Here is a 22,524-nt window from a genome sequence, read left to right as displayed (position 1 = left end):
GCTGCAGGAATCCAATTGCAGGAAATAATCATAGGAAAGATTCATCAAAACACATATGGTAAGGCCAGCTTTCCCATTTACTTTTTAAATCAAAGTTCAGCAGAAGGGTAAAAACAGTAAAAGAAAAAGATATACCTGAAAAATAGAGCAAAGAAGCTGCAAGATTTGGGATAAAAATAGCTTGAAAATTTCTGCATATAACCAGTTCTGAAATGTTTCCAATAATTCCCCAGCTAAAAACCCAACAAAAAAAGGTAAGCAGATAAAAATAATGAGGTTAAAGTATCTCCACATAAAAGGACTTGAGTGTAAATGAGAAGCAGTACAAAAACCCCAAACACTGAACTCTGAATATTCCCCAGCTGTAGTAAAACACATTTAGGAACAGAATAAACCATCCTTATGCACAAGGTTATCTACTCATTTTATTTGTGCAGTGAACAAAAGTTAATTCCCTCTCAAAACTGTACAGCCAAGATAATCTGTTAAGTGAAGGGACTTTGTGGTGGTGACCCTGCAATTACTCTAGGCTTATCCTATCCTGGTACGTGGACAGAGAAATTCTACAGACCACAACTATTTTTTTTTTGTTTTTTAATTAAGATATGTGTCAGTTCTGGATCTTCACAACACAAATCCGGAGACCACAAGAGTGTCCTTGCATGTCATGGAAGCACAATGGAAAAAAGGATCTTCTGTATTCTGTCCTTGTCTTTATGGGGCTCAATTCTAATGTAATTAAAATGGTATCGCCATCTAGGGATGGAAGAGACCTTGACCCAACTTCTGATCTTTGCACTGAGAACTCACAATAATGTCAGAGTGGAACAATTGCCTCTTCTCTCTTGCAATTTGACAGCCTTGCAGGTGCATGCCAAAATGCCTTTGCTGAGCACATCCATCATTAACTTTCTAAGACTCTTTAGGATCCCCTTGGTGCCAAGAGAATGGTACAACAGGGACTTATAAAAAGCCAAGAAGTTGGCCTATGACTAAGAAAATAAAATCGCAGATTATTTGCTTAGCTTTAATTAATCCAAGCTGATCATATTGAACAGATTAAACTTTGCATCTAGTACAAAGTAATGTGGATTACACTAACTTAAAAAAGAAAATTTATAACTGCTGCTGTGTTACCAAAATACCTAATTGTATATACTCAAAAATTCTGAATTAAGAAATGTCAGTGAAATACAAAACATTGGAATACAAATTTGGTTACATGCATATAGATGAATTTGAAAGAAAAAGCAAATGAATAAAAGTTTTATTTTAATAGGAGTGACAAAATCTTCACCAAGTCCTCGTCCTCAAAGCATTCACTTATTCAGTCTAATAGAATATTAAATGTCTAACCTCCAAAATTCAGCTGACCTGTCTAACTTTCTCACTAGGATGGTAAAATAAGGGTATTCATGTTCATTCATACACAAGGATCCACAGTTTTTTCTGTTTTTTTTTTTTTTTTCTTTGCTTCTCCTATTCAATCTAAAGCTCTCATGAAAATGCCTATGGACAACAGTCACAAGTTGCATTAAATATGGGTAATTTCACACATCTAATTAAGAACTTTGAATTTTCTCTCCACTTAATCTCAAAACAGATTTTGAGAAAGTTGTACAGAACCCAAAATAACCAATCTCAAAACAAATGATCTGGTTATAATTCTCAGATTTCCAGAAGTACAGTATAAAATATTGTTCAATTATAATACTGAAGGATGAATCAGGTGTAATACAGGAGACCTTCAGTTACAGAGGACAGGAGGTGTGTCAGGATGCATCACTTCCTCCTGTCACACACAGCCTTCCTAATGAACAACAGAAAGAAATATGGAAATGTCTTCTGTTTCTTCATCAAATGCTCGCAGAATAGAGGGACCCTGGATGACAGATGTTGCATTTCCTTGGACCTTGTGTTGCTTAATCACCTAATGATGTGAAGAACACCACCATGATCCACTATGAATACATCTGGGTGACATTAGTACAGTGTACGCTGCAAATCTTTATTAATGTGAACAGTCTATATCCACAGAGCAAGTTGAATGATTATGTGTTTGCAGACCAAATCCAAAGCTGATATACCTCTTACAATAATTATAATGATGCACATTGAATTATAAACACAATACATCTAAATCACAAGGGTAGTTTTGAAATAGTGTAGTAACCAGTCATCTCACTGTTGAACATTATAATTCATTCTGTTATTTTTTCCTCTTTTGGCTTTGATAGCACAATATTTTCTCAGCAATAACACCACTTGATTTCAGTTTCAACTGGAATCTCGCCTGACTAAAGAGTACAGGCATAATCTCAGTCTTTGTAGATTTATACAGTGAGGCACAAAAGGATATATGAAACAGTTTTAAGTAAAGAATTTCAAGCTCTGGCAATTTTACTCTAAAGTAATTGCAAAAAACATACAATATGTTATGTATGTAGTTTCAACTAAATTGCCTTCATCAGCATAAATGATTACTCAAGGAGTTTGAAAATTGTAATTTTGGTTACTTAACAATTTCCTCTGGATTTTAATGAACCTAAGTAAGTGGCAGAGAATTGTATTTTTTTCCCCGTTCCATTTTTAAAGACAGAGTACTATAATTTCTAGGAAATCAAAAATTCTCTTAAATGCATGGTGTTTCTGTATTGAAAAGTGGCAGAAAAACGCCATAAGATCCTCTGAAGAAAAATGTCTAATAGGATCTATAGATTGAAATACTATATTCCTCCATCAGAAACTACCATTTCATTTTAATATTTAGAAACAATAATTTCAAAGCTTATAGAGATCTAAAAGTTCAGGAAAAAATGCCAAGCTCACTTCTGTATCACATGCGGTACACTGCTTCAGTATGCCTTATTCACAGAGGAGAAAAAGGAGAGCCAGGTGCACCAACTCATCTTACACTACAACTTTACATAAATCCCTTATTTAATCCTTTAGATTTATACTGCTCTTTGAGTTGGGTAAAGGAGCTGTGTGAAAATGCTCCTAAAGCCTCAATGTAAATGTTTCTTTAATCCTATTAAAGCCACAAAACAGGCCCAGCTGAAGGAGCAGGAAACTGAGCTAAGGAACTCTCAGTGACCCCATCACTACTGTCTCTCTTGGCACTGATCTGTTGGTCACAAGTTCATCCTAGGCATGGCACAGATGTTCTGACATCAGGCTGATTCAGGACATCAATATGTGGACCCCTATAACACATATGTACATACCAGATGGTGTGTTTTGTAGTAACATGAAGTTTTGCAGTGGTAACTTAAAGCTGAATTATTAAAACAGTTGATACAAAAATAGAAGATAGGATTAAATGTTTTTTAAATGCAACTTACTTGCATTACACAGAACTTTGTGTTCCCCAAACATGACATTGAATTCAGCCAAAAATGATACAGCTTTATTGCTTTTCTTTTAAAGTCAGAAGAAGGGGAAAAAGTTAAAAGAAAAATACTCAAGGTGACACCACACTTTAAAAACTGGGAAACTGGTCTGTTAAAATGTGTTGGTGGTAACATTTAGGGTTTGGACTCTCATTAATGTGGCCCCAGGGAAAATATAAACACTCTTTCTGAAATTAAATCTTGAGTTTGCCCACCGCAGTCTTGTTTTCAGCTTTGGCTGCTGGCACTTCAGCCTGCAATTGAGGCCTTGCATCAAACGCCAAGCCAAACATTCAGGAACAAGAATGGTAATGACACCCTATTTTGTTCTAAGTCATATTAAAATATAGCAAGTATTAAAAAAAAAAAATCACTCATTTGAGATTAATAACTTAAAAGAAACTGATTTTCATAACCTCTCCCACTTGCACTTGCCTTCAAATAATAAACCTTCAGAAGAAAGCTGTGCTTGATGCTTGAAATCAAGCACACTTGCAAAACAATAACATCAAAATTCTGAAAATAACTGGCTAACACTGAAGGATGCAAGTTTTACCTACAGGAGTTCAAAAATAAATTCTCTGGTTTTGATGCGTGATTTTGCAAGTGACAACACAAATGGATCAATAAATGAAAGTCACCAGTCTGTAACACAAGTTGTTCAAGAAGAGTCCTTCCTATTGACAGTGATAAGATATACTAATATCATAATTCTGCTCCTGAAACATTTCATACCAGCATCTGTTTAAGTTCTCTCTCTTATACCCGCCTTCTCTTCCTAAACATGCTGCGTTCAAGGTGACAGTGTGCTGCTCCAGCTATAAGTTTTTTTTCCTCTCTCTCTTCTGAGACTCTAGCAGTATCCTTCTGTAATCTCACAATGTAGGTGGATCGAGAGTACCAGATAAAAATGTATGCTATATCCTCTGTCCCATGTAAGGAATTGGGTTCTCTTGCCCAAGAAGGGAATGGCCAGTCCTGCCTATCCTACCCTCAGCTTCTGTAATGCCACATGGTGCATGGATACTATCCCCTATATGGGAAAACGCAGTTTGGATCTACGTGGGATGTATGGAGCATCTTATATAACAACTGCTCTAGTACACTTCTCCCAGATGGGAATCTGGGTTGCAAATTAATCTGACTCAAAGAGTAGACTGTAAATGTCACTCAAAGCAGTGATTAAAGACTGCTTACCTGCCACTGGAGAAATGGAAAATTTGAAGAATGTGAAGTTACCAATTTACCAAGGAGACAGAGGAAAGGGTGTGCCAGGACTTCTAGCAGGACGCATTAGGAAATGTTCCGCTGCTAATGCACAGTGGTCACTTGAAGAATATGAGATTGTGATATACTCTAGACTTCTACCCAGTATACCGAGTGAATTCCAAGCTGGTTTTTTGTCTTTATTTTGAAAAGTAATCATTAAAATCAGCTCCGCAATGTGAATGACAGAGTGTGACCAAGTAGGTGCCAATTCATGGCCTAGCCTACTTCACTGTGCAGAAACCCGCCGCTTTTATTTGCACTCTTCCTGGATTTCGGTCTGAAAGCATTGGATAAGCAGATGCTGTGTGCTTGTCATGCCTTTCCTGAAGTAAATAATTGGAAAGAAGGCAGAGTGCTGGATCCTTAATACTGTTCTAAGCTATAGCTGAAAAGGGTTGGCAGCAAACACTTTTTAACCATGCAAGCACATCAGTACTCAACGTGAACCACATCAGCACTTTTCTTGGAACCATGAAGTCAACTGTATATTTTAAAAACCTGCAGCACTAAAACATGTAAAGGGAGAACTTTTAGTCTGATTTGTTTAAGAAAAACTCCATTGACCATTTTCTGTGATAATTTTGATGGATGAATAACAGAGCAACTATGTAGAGGTACACATGTCTTCTCATATGGCCAGCCTTTAGGAATGAATTATGGGCAGTTCCTCAAACAATTTGAACAACCCAAAGGAATTTGCTGCCTTTCCTCAACAGGGTGGACAAATCTAATTAACGTGAATGTTTATCCTGAACTTCAAGCATTCTCTTGCAGTCTTTACCTTCAATAATTGAATGCAAGATATTAGTTTTCATCAAAAAATCTTATCTTAAAATATTAAAAGATGATCAACCTTGTAGACAGAGGCATCTTTCTCCATATCTTCCAAAACTCACTCTCTCTGAAAAAGTTTCAGATGTCTTGTCAAAAAATGTTGCCATCATCTCTATCTCAATTTTTTTTTTTTTAAACTGATGAATGTTATTTCAAAAAACAGCTTAGCCCTTAGAAGATTCCCTAACAAACTCTGGCCTGCGCCAGTATTAGTGAAATGTGCTGATAAGGAAGACCCACTCTTCCCCAGGGAGTATGAACTGAGATAGGAGGTAAGCAAATCTGAAAATCTAATTTACAAACAAAGAATGAGTGGGCATTTATACTTAATGTCTAAAAGATTATTTTGAGAGTGATTTTTATGTAAGGTATAATTTGTTTAGTATCAGGAGAAATACCAGCACTTTTTTCAGTTTTAAGTATTTCATTACCTTTTCTCTTTTCTATTATTTTACTTTACTAATAAAAGTGACTTAACATTGGTTAATTCTTTGGTCCTGAATCTAAACAAAGTTAAAAATGGAAAATCAGAATTGAAAATACTTGTAATAACTTGTTTCATAGTAAAAATATGCAAATTTTACATAATAAAGGCACAAAAATATTCACTGCTCTGCTTTGTTGGACAAGTTCACAATTGTTAATTAAAAGCCAGATACAGTAACCCCAACCCACAAGGTAAGTTACTTTTTGCAACAGAAGTCAAAGGCGTAAACCTAAAACAAGATTATTTGACATAACCATGACAATATCTGGCCATTCATATTTGACTTCAGAGACTTTATATGTTCTTTAGCAAATCACTACCCTTAATAGACCACGCTTTTCTGAACTGACTGATGATTCAGTATACCAACCAACATCACCTTTAATTTTTAAAGGCCTGATCTTGTTTTGTTAACCAAACATTTAACAAAGTTTCTGAAGTCAGAAACTGACATCTTAACTGGAAATCTTGGTCTGAACACTAAATACATGGTAAGTTTTCTGCATGGAATGTTTGTCCTTGTCCATTTCTATGATCTTTATTGCTATTAGTTAGCCTGTTTCCTTTATTGCTTTTGTAAAGAAATCCTCTTCCTTCTTGTTCACTCTCCTTTCTGCACTGTTAGGCGATTTTATTTATTGGGGAAATTCTGTGTGTTAAGCAGTAAAAATAAGACTTGTAGTTCCAGACTACCTGCCTATAACCTCCTCACTCAGATTTTAGAACAGTTACATGATGTTGACAGTACACATAGAGAATAATTAATAAAAACACGTAATTGATCCTTGGGTTTAGATTTTTTTTTTAATAGAATACTTCAGTATTGTTTTGAAAATACTAGATACTTCTCAATATTAGACTCCTCTAGAACTCTAGGTCTTTTAAATTTTCTCTGATCTACAAGCAATAAAAACAATTATCTGTGGTGCCAGCAAATAACAAGTATTGAACATAAACTACTTTTACACTCTTTTTTATAAGCATATGACTCAAATAATAGGCAGGTGATGGGAGCTGAGAACGCAGATAGCTTTGCAGAATATCCAGCCACCCACACATTTCTGATTTGAAAGAATACAATAAAGATATTGCCTGTGAACACTGCAAAGAAAATACTTCACATATTAGGAAAAAAAATCTACATAGATAACAGGCGTTATAGCAATTGTAACATAGATCACCTTCCACAACCTATATTGGTAAAGGTGCTTTCAAGATAGATTTTATAGGCTTTGTAGCTGATGTACAAAATCAAGGGTAAAAAAAAAAAATCAGTTCTAGAAGCGCATTCAGGATAAATCAAATCTGTATGACTATATGTAATTATGAAATGTAACACATGGAACTTCAAAAAAACTGAAATGGGATTTTATACCACAACCAAACCCAAAAAACAGTGTACCAGATAGAAGACTACTCAAAAGGCCAAAAGAAAGGTCTAGTTGTTTTCTTCAGACAAAATAAACATACAAAATACACTCCACAAATCTGGTACATTATTAAAAATAACCCTGATACACAAGAATGGCCATGGAGGAAATTAGGGGTGTTAATCTGACTTACTCGTAGATATTTCCTGCTGTCTTGGGTATAACTTGATCACTATTTTTCTTCCTTTAAAAAGCCTTGTGACTACAATTCAACTGTGCACAGAATGAAATGCACAATTCCCTCTCCTAATGTTAAATACTTTTTTCTTTCCAGAATAATCCCACTGAAACTAGGCAAATGTATGACTTGCATGTTAAAGTACAGCCCAAGATGAGCTGACCCTCTATAAATGTGTGTTATTAGGGTAAACTCTAGTATTTTCCAAATATTCCAAGTCTTTTTCAGAAAAAAGCAAAAGTTTTCCAGTTCTTCTAGTTACATGGTAAATAGCTAAGCTGACTGTCCTAGCACATACCAAGCCCCCATAGAGGTAACCTCCCACGCATCCCACTGGCTGGACAAATCCGCGCAGAAAGCACCTGGTCAGGGAAGCAGGAAATGGGCCTGGAATTCTACTTTCCAAAAGTAATTGTATTATTACCAAACTATTGGTATATATTTTTATATATAATTTTATATATAATTCCTATATACAAAGCCAGAAGAGAAACTTGCCAGCTTTTTCTTCACTTTACAGTAAGACAGACATGGCTTATACCAGCTTGCCAGTGATTCTTAAATATAAATAAAATACTGTCATTGAAATAGGTCCTTAGTTTCCATAATATCGGAAAAAATGATCTATGAAATACTAAACCCAAAAAATATCTCATTTGGATATTCGCAATTCTGAAGTGTGCACTTATATTTTGGTAAATATTAGTCAGAGAAATGCAATGTTTAGTTATGCCTTCTTCTAAAGGTTATGAGGCACAGCTGCACAAATCATATGGGAACACACAGTAGTACAGTGAATTTCATTACAATGGTTATATCTTTGCTCCCAGCTTCTGTCCCTTAAATCGAGATGGGAGTGCATTTGTGACAAGTGCCTGTGTCTTTCAGGGAAACATGGGCTGCATAAAAACAAGTCTGTCATTCAAATATTTACTCAAGTCCTAACACAAAAGCTTTCCCCTGTAGGCCAAAATATGCCCTTTAAAGTCAATGAGAGCTGTGTACAATGTAGCAGACAAGATGTGACTGCTTAATATAATCAGTTTTGTTGTCAGAAAACAAGCAGTAAGTTTTCCTGAAGGAAGATGAATGTCAACGTAAATAGGAAAAATTAAAATTTGCTTGCTGGCTGGCTATGTGGGTAGTAGTTCAGGAATTACAAATGTAAGAAATGTTTAAGTACTCATTTCATGAGTAAAACTTTGTCATTTAGAAAGTTTCTTTAAATAACCTATTCAGCACAAGACTTATTTGGTAGAAAACTTTCTCTGTTGTGGCTTACTTTCTCCTGTGTACGCCAACTACAAGAATTAATTGTTTTCTCTGCACAGCTAATGGTCACAAAGATTAAAAAGTACATAAATAGTAGGCACAATAGTCAAGTACTGCATTTTTGTCTGCTATAAACATGCAAACTATAACACATTGGATGAATACTTTTTGAAGCACTCAATAGCAATGAAGAGGCAGTAAATTACTGATCTATGAGAGGTATAAACAACTTTCAATCCGTAGCACTGACAATAAAAATACTGGAATTGGACAACAGAATACTTTTGTAGACCTCCATTCCACAAAAATTCCTAACATTTGTGTGATTTTTAAGAGCTAACAATGTCTAGTTTTTAACAAAAGGCAAACAACATTTGCAGATTATGTAGAAGCCTGAACACTGTCCAAGTTTGAAAAAAATATGAAGCAGAGCAAAGAATTTCCTGACCTTTCTAACAACAAATAATTGGAAACAGATCTTAGTTTGAAGTACAGTGGTGACCAATTAATTGCTTTGATCATCATAATTTTTATAAGACTCCTGGAAATATTTTGTTTTTTACTTTTATTGACTTCAGCCTTACTCAGTTTCTGGATAGTTTACAAGGACACCGTCAACATGAAAAATCACATTTCTGTCTGAAAGTTTCATATCTACTTGTAAGCAACCCCTAAGGTGAAAAAAAATTAAGTGCATTTGTAAAACCAAAAACTCAAAACACTATGCTATTTCTCTGTTTGCCTACTTTTCACTTACTGAACATGAGTGAAGGAACAACAGGAGACTGGAAGGTGAATTGTCTTACTTTTCTCAGTTCAGCGTGAGTCAAAAGAGTGGCTAATTGCTGCACAATATATCAGTTATATTCTTCCTTTCCTAGCTCTACATCTTCACTGATGAGGCAGGTATTTTAGAAGTTGTGAGACCTTACTTAGTCTGAGGTAGCCACTGGCAGAGAGGCGGGCATACATAAAACAGGTAAGAAGCAAGTATGATGGTGATATTCTTGAACTTTCTCATGCAACAGGGAGTGGTAGATATTACGAGGAACTAAAACTCAGCCTGAACTCTCTGGGTGGCACTCTAGTCTGTATAGATGTCTTCTCTGACAAACAGACATATACTTGCTTAAGTCAGTATTACACAGCAACTTGAAATTGGTAAAACTTAAATGATCTGATGTCCTGAGTTAGGAGCCCAGAAGAGCAGATTCTTTAAACTAAACTAAACTAAGACTTCTTTTAAACTAAAGGGGGGTAGATTTAGACTAGATATAAGGAAGAAATTTTTTGTGCTGAGGGTGGTGAAACACTGGCACAGGTTGCCCAGAGAGGTGGTGGATGCCCCATCCCTGGAAACATTCCAGGTCAGGTTGGACGGGGCTCTGAGCAACCTGATCTAGCTGAAGATGTCCCTGCCCACGGCAGGGGGGTTGGACTAGATGACGTTTAGAGGTCCCTTCCAACCCAAACTATTCTATGATTCTGAATGTTTGTATTCTTCCTTGGTTTTTATAAAGAATACTTTTACAACATGATAGAACAAAAACTATCAACATGATGAAGGAAAATTCAACCATGTCCACAAAGCAAGTAAAAAAAAAAAAGTGTAACTTTTACTTAAGTGTTTCAACTGCACAAAAGAGCAGGTCAAATACAAAGTAGGGGGTAAACCCAAGACATGCTCTTGTGTACTGCTTCTTCATGAAATATGCAGAAAACAAAACCATATGATGATACTTTTTTTTTTAAACAAGAAATTCCAATAAAATTGAAACTAATGGAAAATATTAACTTGCATTTTTGCAAGTGCCAAACATCTGTTTCAGAGAAAATCCAGTTCAATTATTTATTTGACACTTCTGGAAATAATTATTTTAAAACACAAAATGCACAGTACTGTAGACATTAAAAAGTCAACCACAGGAATGGGAAAAAAAATTAAGCACAAAGAGAAAACAGTGCATAAATGTCTTGCACAAAATCTAGTATGAATAAGGAACCATAAAGAGAAAAAAGTCCAAGTAATTAAATTATTTAAAATGTCAAATGACCCTACAATAAAAACCCCAAAATGGGTAACTCAAAGAGTAAGAATTCCTGTAAAATAACTAGGAAAATTCAATTAAAGTTCTACATTCCAAGATAAAGCTAACATTTTTGAGGCACTTGTATTCACACTAAAATCAAATGGGACTTTCACTGTTTATTTAAAGGAGTATTGCATAAAGCTCCTTACGCAAAAAGGGTCATAAAGCTCTTCACTGATGATTACAGAAAGAATTTCCAAACAATTCTAAATGCAAAAATAAAACACTAAGGCCACATTACAGAAGAGAACAAAACTTAGAAGGGCAAAAACCTCTCAACTTTGTGACTACGTTTTAATCACTCTGTATGGATGCAGAACAAACACACAAAATGACTACTACTGTTTTATTTTGTCTCCTAATACATTTACAGATATATACAATGGACAGAAATACCAACTATCGGGAAAGTAATAACTGCACTGCTAGGACTCAATGACCCTCTACTGAAGAAAGCAGTAAAGCAGAAGGGAGAAGTGGTTGACCTTGTGACCAGAGGACTAGGCTAGAAAACATGTTAGGCAAAAAAAAGGCCCATGCTGCCAAGGATCATCCTGGCCCCTACAGTATCTCCATGTGAATGGCATATTTATGAACTGATGGATTCCTAATACAGCTCATGCCATAAATTGGAAAAGGATTACTCTAAGTGCTTCAAAATGACACTTCTATGACAACTTGGGGAAAGGAATTATATGTAACGGCGAAAGATTGGTTTGATAACCCGAAAAGTCCATTCCAGTCTTATAACCTTCCTATTCCAGAAAATCTAGTTATAAATAAAAGTGCTTTCAGAAGCCAATGTGCAAAATCAGAGATTCTGACACAGAATGAACAGAACCCCCACAACCATCACTGCATGTTTTTTAAACAAACCCTGGACTTGTGAAATATCATATTTTAGTCAATAACTACTAAATTGCTGGGGCAATTTTTGTGGTGTATGGCTAAGCCATGCATTCTTGCTTCAGTTCTCACTGATGAAAGACTAATGGGAGACTGTGATAGAAACTTTAAGTTCTCTTTTGAATCCTGAGATGCAAAAACTTGTCTCCTAATTTTTTGGTTAGACTGTTTCAGAACATGTACTTTATACCTGTCAGAACAAAGATGGTTTGAATTTGACCTTAAAAATCAAACTTCATATTTCCTACTATTCCTCCACTCCCCTACAAGATTTTAAGTTTACTAATCTTCATCAGGAATGTTTAGTAAAAATAAACACATAAATAAATAAATAAATGGTAGACTTATACTGGCAATAGTTTTACCACAGATTTTTTTTTACTGGACTCATTTGGTACTTCCTGATTTTGAGAAAAAACTGAATTGGTCTTATTTTGTTTGTTTTTTAAACACACAATACTGCCAGAAAAATGAAGCCTGCCTGCACTTCAGTTGTCAATCTTAAAATATGATACGCCCTCCTTAGAATTAATAAATTTAACAATAATTGTAACTTACCTGCATGCAAAACCATAACTGGTCTTTTCCTGGAACTCACCAAGTTTACATTCGTAGTTTGAGACTTGAACTAAAAGTAGCAATTTAAACATTAAATATATAGCAGTTAATTGAGTGTGAGACCACTTCTAGATCTTGTCTGATACTGAAATAATTTTTATGCCAAAACTTCACAGTTCATGCCATCTGAAGTAAACAGGATCAATTACAGTGCATAAAATAAAATAAAGTATGCAAACATGTTTTTGCAGTATCAGGTCTACAAGGGTATTTTCCACTGGATAGTCCATTTGGACAACTAGACCAAAAGGTAACAGGTAATTTACTTTTCTTTCATGTTTATTGCAGGGAAACGGAGCACAAGTTTTTTTCCCTAGCTACCGTACAGCATACCTTTGGCTCATGATAAGTTTAATGATACTAGTATATGCAACCAACAGGAAAGAATAACAAAAAATCCACAGAAGCTAATTAAGTATAAATATTAGTAATATACTGAATGCCCATCTTTTTCTTTGTTCTATATGCAGTTATGGTATATAAAGCCTCACAGAAATTAGAAAAGGAATGTATAGGCAGTTGGATTAGATGATCATTGTAGGTCCCTTCCAACTGAAATATTCTATTCTATTCTATAATTCATATGGAAATATTTACTTCCCAGTATGTTTTACTGCTGGAATGCAGTCAGATCCATGCACTATTTCATCTGCTAGAAACACAAAATGTTGTGTGACTACCTAGCTAAAATATTAAAAAAAAATAAATCCCCATTTATTAGTTATTGGCATTGAAGATCTCAACTATTTCATCTGAAAACACTGAATAGATCGAAATTCACTGAATTCAGTCTTTTTCAGACTTTCTGAATTACTTAAAAATTATTTTTATTAAGTTGCTTTTCTTGCTTTCTAACTGCAAATTAATTAAAAATATCATCTCAGCCAGTCATACAAAATGTTACTATCTTTCAGGAATTGTCTTCACAGAACAGCAGGCACTAAACTCAACTGTGTAAAAAGAAAAATCTGTAGTTCCACATTGTGAATACAAAGAAAAGGCCAAAACATGGCCTTTAGGAACGCCTTCATTACTTCAAAATAAGATTAAGAAGCACGTGAGATTAATATACTCCAATACTGATTTTATTTTATTCAGATACTACTTTCCTGTTATTTTACAATTTATTTCAAGCTTATTTCCTGTTGAGAAATCAAGTTACTCCTGTAAATCAGCTGGCTTGGCTTCTCTCAGACCAATGGATTTTGAAAATTCACCTTTACTACCTTATAACAATTGCTATCTTCCACTCTACAGCTTCATGGACTGGTGCATCTGGTGCAGGCTGCACCTCATTTTCTTCACATCTTGGATCAGCGAAAGGAGACAGAGCGTAACCAAACGACTAGGGCAAAGGTGTTGTCCAAACATTACTTTACACAGGAAGCTAACATACTTCTCTTGTTCTTCCACTCACATACGTGGAATACTTTTAACATACCTCCAAAATTTCAGTGAATCTTGTAACTACATTGCACACAGGAGCAAACACTCATTTTCTTCACATCTTGGATCAGCGAAAGGAGACAGAGCGTAACCAAACGACTAGGGCAAAGGTGTTGTCCAAACATTACTTTACACAGGAAGCTAACATACTTCTCTTGTTCTTCCACTCACATACGTGGAATACTTTTAACATACCTCCAAAATTTCAGTGAATCTTGTACCTACATTGCACACAGGAGCAAACACAAACATGAAAGTTCTTGCACTTTGGGACGAAGCTATGTTTATATTCACAAAATTCAGCGCTAGCAAACTGAAGCAGAGAGTGTTCAGTGAATGGGCCAAAGCCCCACATGAAGTCCATACAAACTGGAGCATGGATGGGCCTAGCCTGTCTTTATATTCCTAACAGAACATCATGTACCCATTAATCGTCTTTAACCAAAAGTATTACAAAAGCAATACAGTTCTACAGGTCAGTGGTAGGGCACTGCTATGCCTCTGTCTCATAGTCCAGGGATCACAGTTTGGGAATTGTAATACTAGGCCGTAGTTTACATGCCATTAGACTCTACTGCTTGCCCTGATCTCCAGGTAATAAATACAAATATGAACGTATACACACACATACATGTAAGAGTCTACATACAGGCACGCACATATATGCTACCGTATCAGCATGACGTTTTAGCAAAACAAAACTGCTAACCCTTAAAAAAAACCTAGAGCTGTTTCACCTAATAACAGGGAACCCCTACACATACATTCAGTATAAAAACAAACACTAGCATTTTTAAAGAATTAATGCAAAAAGCTGGTAAATGCTTCCCAGTCCAATCAGTAACACAGGCACCGTGAACCTCAATGGCTGTCCTATGTGATTTATTGTATCTTGGGGCACTTAATATGCTGGGGCCTGTCACAGTACTGGCTGTTTTCAGAGCAGTCAGATGGCCAAAGACCACAATGCAGGGCCAGAGATTATAGGATTATGAACATCAGGCAACAAAAGACAATACCAACAAATGAGTTAGTGAATCTTGAGCTTACATCAAAATGGATAGACTTTGGATACTCACGGACAAGTGCTTCCTTACTCTTTACTCAACTCACTCTAACCAAACTGAAAGATTTTGCTTCCCTCTACACCCAAGTCTCATGGATATAGGTGACACACAATACTGCGCTGTATCCATGCACTGGATACAAACCAAGAGTAACAACATCTATTTTTAAGACAAAAGTGAAAGTAGCACCTTGCCATTTAATCGTACTTCAGCGCCTATCTCCTTTTTACCTGTGTGCTACACTTCACCTCGCTCCCCTCATTTCCCACCCCACTAGCAGGAAGGTAAAGCATTGTTTTGCCTTCCTGATACTTACACGCAAAAAAGGACATATGAATATGACAAGGTCAGATACACCTTCAGGCAATTAATAAAGATAATTTTCCGGACATGATGTGGATGTACCTTTGCTGGAGAAAGCAAGTCTGGCTAAAAGGTATAGCAAGTGTATTCAAATTTGACTCAGAAGAGTTCTTCAAGGTGTTATGAATGTTTATATAAACCTCTACAAGTTTGATAGCTATGGAAGATGTCTTTGAACAGATATGACAGTCTTATTCTATTTCAGTTAAGCTATGAGCTATGGAAGATGTCTTTGAACAGATATGACAGTCTTATCAGTTTTGAAGCATGCTTCGGAATGGTGGTGGGTACGGAATAATCATGAGGTGGTTATGAAATAATCATGAAATAATAAAGAGTCAAATTCCTGATTGAAATTTCCTTCACATCTTAGATATCTAGATTCTTAAGATGTTACCTGCGGCAACATAAAAAACATTTTTCTAGTATAAAATTCTTCATTTAATATAGAACAGAGAAAATAAAACTAAGATTGAAGTACGTAAGTTGAACTGTTGCCAATATAGTGCTATATATATTTAAAAACTTGGGATTATATTTGAAGTATGAAAAAGGCATAACCACAATGTATTGCCCGTCTTCCATTTTTTGTGTGAAAAATATATGTTGCCATCACAGTTTCACTTTTTTTTGCTTTAGTTTGCAGTGTCCTTTAATCAAAGGTGAAGAATTGCCAACAAATTCTCCACTAGCTTTAGAGACTTTGTTTGGCTTGAATACAGAGCAAGTTACGTTTGTTCTTGTCTTATGTTGGGCATTTTAGCATGATGATATTGTTCCATTGCTTTCCACTTCCTTCTCTTAATTTTGATCTTACCAACCTCTCATTTTTATTACTTAAAAAAAAATGCATTGAAGTTTGCTTGTTTGCGCATGAGAAAATATGAACAGAGAGACTATAAATCACTTTTTGTTTCACTCATACTGAATATGACTCATTTGTAGGTAACAATGTCAAACGTGTAAAACTACTTAGTTTAACTGAGTTATTTATCTGTGAAAGGCTTTGAAATATGGTGGATCTATAAACACTATATAAAATTTTATGCATATGACATCAAATTATTTAGATAAGAATTTTATCAAAGGCAGGGCATTTAGTTTCCTCAGCTCTAAAGAACTCCCATTGAAAGATTACTGATCAGGAAAGAAAAGGGTTGAAAAGTGCTGTGTAAGGACAAAGGAACATCAATTACTTGCTTTTTGAATGAGTAAATTTCTACTCATTCAAATAATCCCATGCATATGTCCCATATACTAAGTGACTGTTAAACTGTACATAGGTTGCTGATATGCTGGATTCAGGGTTGGCAAGTTTCTGAACACTTAAATCGTATAGCATCTTGGCTCTCAAAAGTAACCACTATTTTAGCACTAGCATAGCTAGCATATAACTGAAGTCAGTTTTGGAACTGCAACAGGAGATTTCTACGGTTTACTTTCAATGTATATATTATGTTCACACAAATGATTTCTACAAATAATTATCAGATCAATCTATTTTTAAAAAGAAAGACATTCACAATCAATTCTTTCTAGCTCAAAGTAAATATTTACTATTATATATAGTACAGTATAATGCTGGACTACATTTATAATGTACTGCAAAACTTGTGGGATTGCCAGATCCAACTTTTATAAACTGTTATAGAAATTCTTCTAAGAATCCAAGTACAAATACAACTGTAAATGCTCATTAATATTTTAAAATATTCGTAGCAAATACGTAACTGGCCAAATACGCAACTGATTTTCTTAAACTGATATCACAACTATTATACTTTTAGTAAAAGAAAACTTTAATAGAATAAATGACTAAGCAAGTTAACAAGCTACTTTGAAAACTGGTATATACTACATTTACCATGAGGGATGAAATGTACTTTGTACTATTACAAAATAATCTGGATATAAATCTGTTTATGAGTCTTTTCCTGAAGCACTTAACCACTGCTAACCACGTACAAATACTGTTGTGTCCACGTCCCATGGTTTGAAGGATTCTACAACCTTATTTTCAAAACAATGATGAAACATATACGGTGTACACTACCTTTGCAAGTGTGTAACTGGGACTCTCCCTGCCACTCAAAGAAAAAAAACCATCACTGAATCTCAGCCAGGAAAGCAAGGCATTTTCCCCTGAGTTCTTTCTAGGAATTCCTTCCATAAGCTGCTACTTTTTAGTATAGTCCATAAAGTATATTTATTACTCTGACAGGTGCATGGACCTTTGACCAAGGTCCATTTACTCTACCTCTTATGTAATGATATTAAAGCTGTTATGCCAAATGATTTGGAGTTAAAAACATCTTCCACTCTCAACTTAAATACAGACAGACTTTATAAATCTTATGCCAGAAAGAGCTAGCTGTCCTTACATATGATTTTTTTTTTTCCCAAATGAATGGAAGTGTGTCAATTGATCAATAAGGGAAAAAAGTTGACTGAAATACTTTGATATTCAAGAACCCTATGGAATGAATGGAAATGATGGTCCTACTAGATAAACAAAAGAGGATTTTGTTTCTTTGAAGATGATATTTCCATTGTTTCACTGATTTGTGAAAACGTCACAAGGACAAGACAGACTAACAGTAGTCAGACAATGCAATAATGACAATGAGCTCCAACTGTGTGTAGGTGGAAAGAAAATGGAAGAAAGTCTCTCTTCCTGATGCAAATGGAAATCTAAGAGATTAAGGACAGATGAGTTGCTACTGAAGTGCCTGCAGGAAATTACTGTCAATTCAAAATAGTGTGATCTAGCTGTCAACAGTGAGGAGTCTGCATTAGATGGACTAGCTGATCTGCACTAGCGGTCCTATTGACCAATTTATTTATGATACAAGTTATTTTAATAGTAGACCTATTTTCACTTTCCCCAGAGCTTATCCTTTGTAAATGACCAACTTCAGATATAAACAAGCTCAAACATCTTTATGGATCGTGTTTTCCCTGGACATCTGTTTAAATGTCTTTGCCAATAAGACCCATACTGCTAAATGTAACACTTCTCCATGCACAGCACAATGGAAGAGAGCTCATCCAATACTAATCTTAACTAGTATTAGAGTGAAACTTCTGAAGTTAAATCCTATTTCCCATAATACTATTCAGCCCATAAAAGCAGGGAATAGAAGAGGCCAAACACATTATTTCTACTTCCTTCTCAGGACAATATTACCAATTAGATTCAAGCTTAGTGATTTTGTTTATTAAGAATACAGAAATAACTGAATTTGATCTCGGGCTGCTACCGCCATATGAAAGAGGTTTTTTAAATTTTTTTTTTTGTTTTTATTTTTATAAAGAACCTCAAAGGGGAGAAGTGTGTTAATTTTTTTCTCCTCCTACTGAAAGCGAATTAAACTGTCTTTTAAGTTACATTTTACTGTTTATGAACAACCATTAAACTGCAACTATATAGCATTAACAGCATACCTGAAACCAAATTTCAGAACATTACAACATTTCATAACAAGACCAGTGCACTGGCTATAAATCATGCTCAATAGAATACCAATATATTTTCAGGCTGTCATATAATATGGGTTGAGAGGAAAAGTTAATGACCTTTGTGTGCATGCAAAACTGCACAATAAAGTTCATTTGTGAACATAAAATAGCATCTGTTATTGATACAGAAATACTTTCAATGAACTGAACTCAGATCACCATTTGAATTTGATAGACTGCATTTATGCTCCATCTTTAAGTTACTGTAATAAGAAATACTGTAGAAATGGAATACATTGGTTGAAATATACTCTTCTGCTTTTTGGCTTGTGATGAACTTAAAATTCTACAAATACACATGAAGAAATACATCATAGTAACAGATTGTTTGAAAAAAGGAGTGACAAATCTGAAGACATAGCTCCCGATTCTATTTTCTTGTGCATTTTAAGACAGGTTTTAGGATTAATAAGCTTCACCAATTTCTCACTGCATGAAGTGAAACCCATTAGCCACTGTTAACTCACCCTTTTCTGCTCTTTAATATATTCCATCAGTTCCTCTCTTGTCCTTTTCACTGCTTCTTCGATTGCCTTTTCACTTCGTTTTTGCTCTTCCATTAAGGCTTCCTTGACCATTTCCTTTTTAAAAAGAAAACATGTAAGTGTAAATATTAAAAGTATTTCACAAACGTAATACAGGTCATCCCTTTCCTTCCTACTAAAATTTTATCTTGACCACATTCCTTTCTCAATGATAGTTATCCTAAATGTATGCAATATCTTTACAAAAATTTATAAATTCCGTACTTTGATCACTAAAGGGCCTAAAGAAGAATGAAATAATCACTTTAAAGCTGTGTTAATAGATACATAATGTTTCCCGAGAGCAGAAGAAAAGGAAGCAATACAGGTATTACATTCCAACAGAAGCAGGGATGTACTAGTTGCTATTAATAAAATAGAACAGAATAGAAAGTTCCAGGTTGGAAGGGACCTACAACAGTCATCTGGTCCAACTGCCTGAGCGTATCAGGGCTGACCAAAAGTTAAAGCAAATTATTAAGGGCATTGTCCAAACGCCTCTTAAACACTGACAGGCTTGGGGCATTGACCACCTCTCTAGGAAGCCTGTTCCAGTGTTTGACCACCCTCTCAGTAAAGAAATGTTTCCTAATGTTAAGTCTAAAGCTCCCCTGATGCAGCTTTGATCCATTCCCCCACGTCCTGTCACTGGATCCCAGGGAGAATAGATCAGTACCTCCCTCTCCACTTCCCCTCCTCAGGAAGCTGTAGAGAGCAGTGAGGTCGCCCCTCAGTCTCCTCTCCATACTGCATGGCTGTTCAGAACTTACATAAGGGCTGTTCAAACATCACAGCAACCAGAGTCCTAATGACAATGAATTTGTTTCCAAACCTTGGGAAATGCCAGGGTCATTCTGTACAGAGCAGTAAAATGCAACAATGGACACCCACTCCCCACGTTAGCATTACCCTACAACAAATCTGATTCAGTACTAGAAATGCATCACAGTAGAGAAACCAGGAACCACTTCTTAAAACATAGGATAGCTTAATTTATTTTTTTTTTTTATTTAATTATTCACAGGCTTTCAGGCTCTGGTAAAAATGACTGAGTCTACCTTGTACATACACTGGCAGGCTTAGAAGAAATCAATTACTTTGGTGCAGTACTTAAAGCATTTGATTTAAAGTATTCAGTTAAAGCACCATACTTATTTATATGTGAATAATGACTAACATAAGGAGAAATACATAACTTGACAATGTTTGTGAGATAGAATGACAAGCATTTTATTGCTTTGTTTACTAATTAAGAAACATTTGTCAACCTTTGTGACACCTGCTTTAAATACAGAATCTCAGAATGCTAACATGCATTCTTGGTGCTTTACAATTGTGTCGTCTTTGCAGAAAGTATTTTTGCAGGAACTCAATGGTTTTGAATGGATTCACTCTGGAGAACAGGTGGAATTCTAAGGTTTTGGAAGAAGATGATATTTATGAAGTTACATAATTCATCTGTACGTATGAGTGGTATTTTACCATATGCTATTAGTGTACAAAATGAAGAATACCACCACAGAATTGGACCAAACCCCATTTTTTTTAAAGACTCTTCAGTGGAAATGTTTCAACTGAAAAAGAAAGTGTTATTTCTTACCTTTAGCTATTTACTCCTTTTCAGCCAAAACTGAATAGTTTCTGCAAAACTATACTTTTGCTATCTTTATAACAGAAAAAGTCTAAAATCCCAAATTTGAAATGCGCAACTACGTAGTCTCTGGAATACAGCAAATATGAAAACTGTAGTTGTGAAAAGTGATTATAATTTTTTTCTATTTTAATTCAGTTTACCAAAGAAAAATCCTGAGACAAAAGTCTCTCTCACTGCAGAACTCTGGCAAGACTAACGGAAATTTACATATTATAGAAATATGCTGTTCTTGTAATTACATTCTCATGCCAGCTTAATTTGTCAAACGGTCCCAAAATACTGTCTTGTATTAGAATGAAAAAAAATCCCATCATTTACCTCATTAAACTCTTAAAAGCAAATTCAAGAACTGATAAGGTGCTATATTTTAATATGTAAAAAAATTTACATCAATAAAATAATTACAATCAAAGTATGTTAACTTTTCTTGATGTAATGCTACTTGAAAGACTACATAAACAAAGGTCCAAATAAAAATACATTTAAATTCTACAAGTCTATTAAAAAAATGCAAGAAAACAGAAACCACTAGGAATACTTTTATGGAAGACCATTTTATTACACCAAGATTATAACAGAAAAAATGAAATTGGAAAGAATTTTTTTCCATTTACAATGGCAAGTTCCCAAAATTAAGAACAGTATTAATTCTCTGAAGAATATACAGTTACGGATAACAGTGAAAGCAAAGTTGTATAACATCCTGTTGAGGCAATAAGCAAAGCATACCGTAACTATGCTAGTTTTTACTCTTTGTTATCAATACTTATTTCAAGAGCAACAAGTTGACAAAAAAAGTTATTTTCTAACATTCTATATCCTTATTTGTTTTACCACAAGGAACAAAAGATTACTGATTACTTCTATACTATTAAATAAAGAAGTTGTCTTAACTTTTTACTGTCTTTTTTTTTTCTTTGTCACATTCATAATACTTATAAAGTAAGAGTTGTATAATAAGGAGATCCAAGGGTCCTCTTAGCTTCCACAGAAATTCCAAAAAAGGGAAGATTTAAGAATTCAGCCAAGTCCCTCATTGTTTTTCAATGCCTCACTCTACAGCATAAATGTTAGTTTTTTCTATATATTCACAGCATCCAGCAGTTCAGAAAAATTTGAATAATCCTGAACCAGTGGATATTCCAAAATCCCAGTATTTCAAAAAGCAAATACCTATTCCAAAAGGTAACAGGAATAGCTAGTATGTTGAACAGCTATTCCCAGTTCTTTAATCCCTGTGCTTTCTTTAGTCTTATATAGATTTTCTAATTACACAGTGGATGACTCAAAATTTGAGTGAGAACAATTGCCATACCACATAGTAAACAGAGCTTTACTTTAGTAAAGCCTTTGACACCATTTCCTACAGCGTTCTCCTGGAGAAACTGGCTGCTCATGGCTTGGACGGGCGTACTCTTTGCTGGGTAAAAAGCTGGCTGGATGGCTGGGCCCAAAGAGTTGTGGTGAATGGAGTT

At 35.1% G+C, this 22,524-nt stretch overlaps 1 protein-coding gene across 3 annotated transcripts in view; it reads right to left on the bottom strand.

Annotated features, from left to right (window-relative positions):
* The window catches only part of CCDC91 (coiled-coil domain containing 91), a 173,765-nt gene that overhangs the window by 20,508 nt on the left and 130,733 nt on the right, over positions 1-22,524 (bottom strand). For all 3 annotated transcript variants that reach the window (XM_009288497.2, XM_009288496.1, XM_009288498.1), the window contains one exon: positions 19,339-19,452. In XM_009288497.2, coding sequence (XP_009286772.1) covers positions 19,339-19,452 — 114 coding nt within the window. The remainder of the gene's footprint in view (positions 1-19,338; positions 19,453-22,524) is intronic.

This window comes from Aptenodytes forsteri, unplaced genomic scaffold (genome assembly GCF_000699145.1).
Source record: "Aptenodytes forsteri isolate BGI_AS27 unplaced genomic scaffold, ASM69914v1 Scaffold73, whole genome shotgun sequence".
In the NCBI taxonomy this organism is placed as follows: domain Eukaryota; kingdom Metazoa; phylum Chordata; class Aves; order Sphenisciformes; family Spheniscidae; genus Aptenodytes; species Aptenodytes forsteri.
Note: the sequence above shows the minus strand (reverse complement) of the source record. Positions and strands in the feature narration are given on the sequence as shown.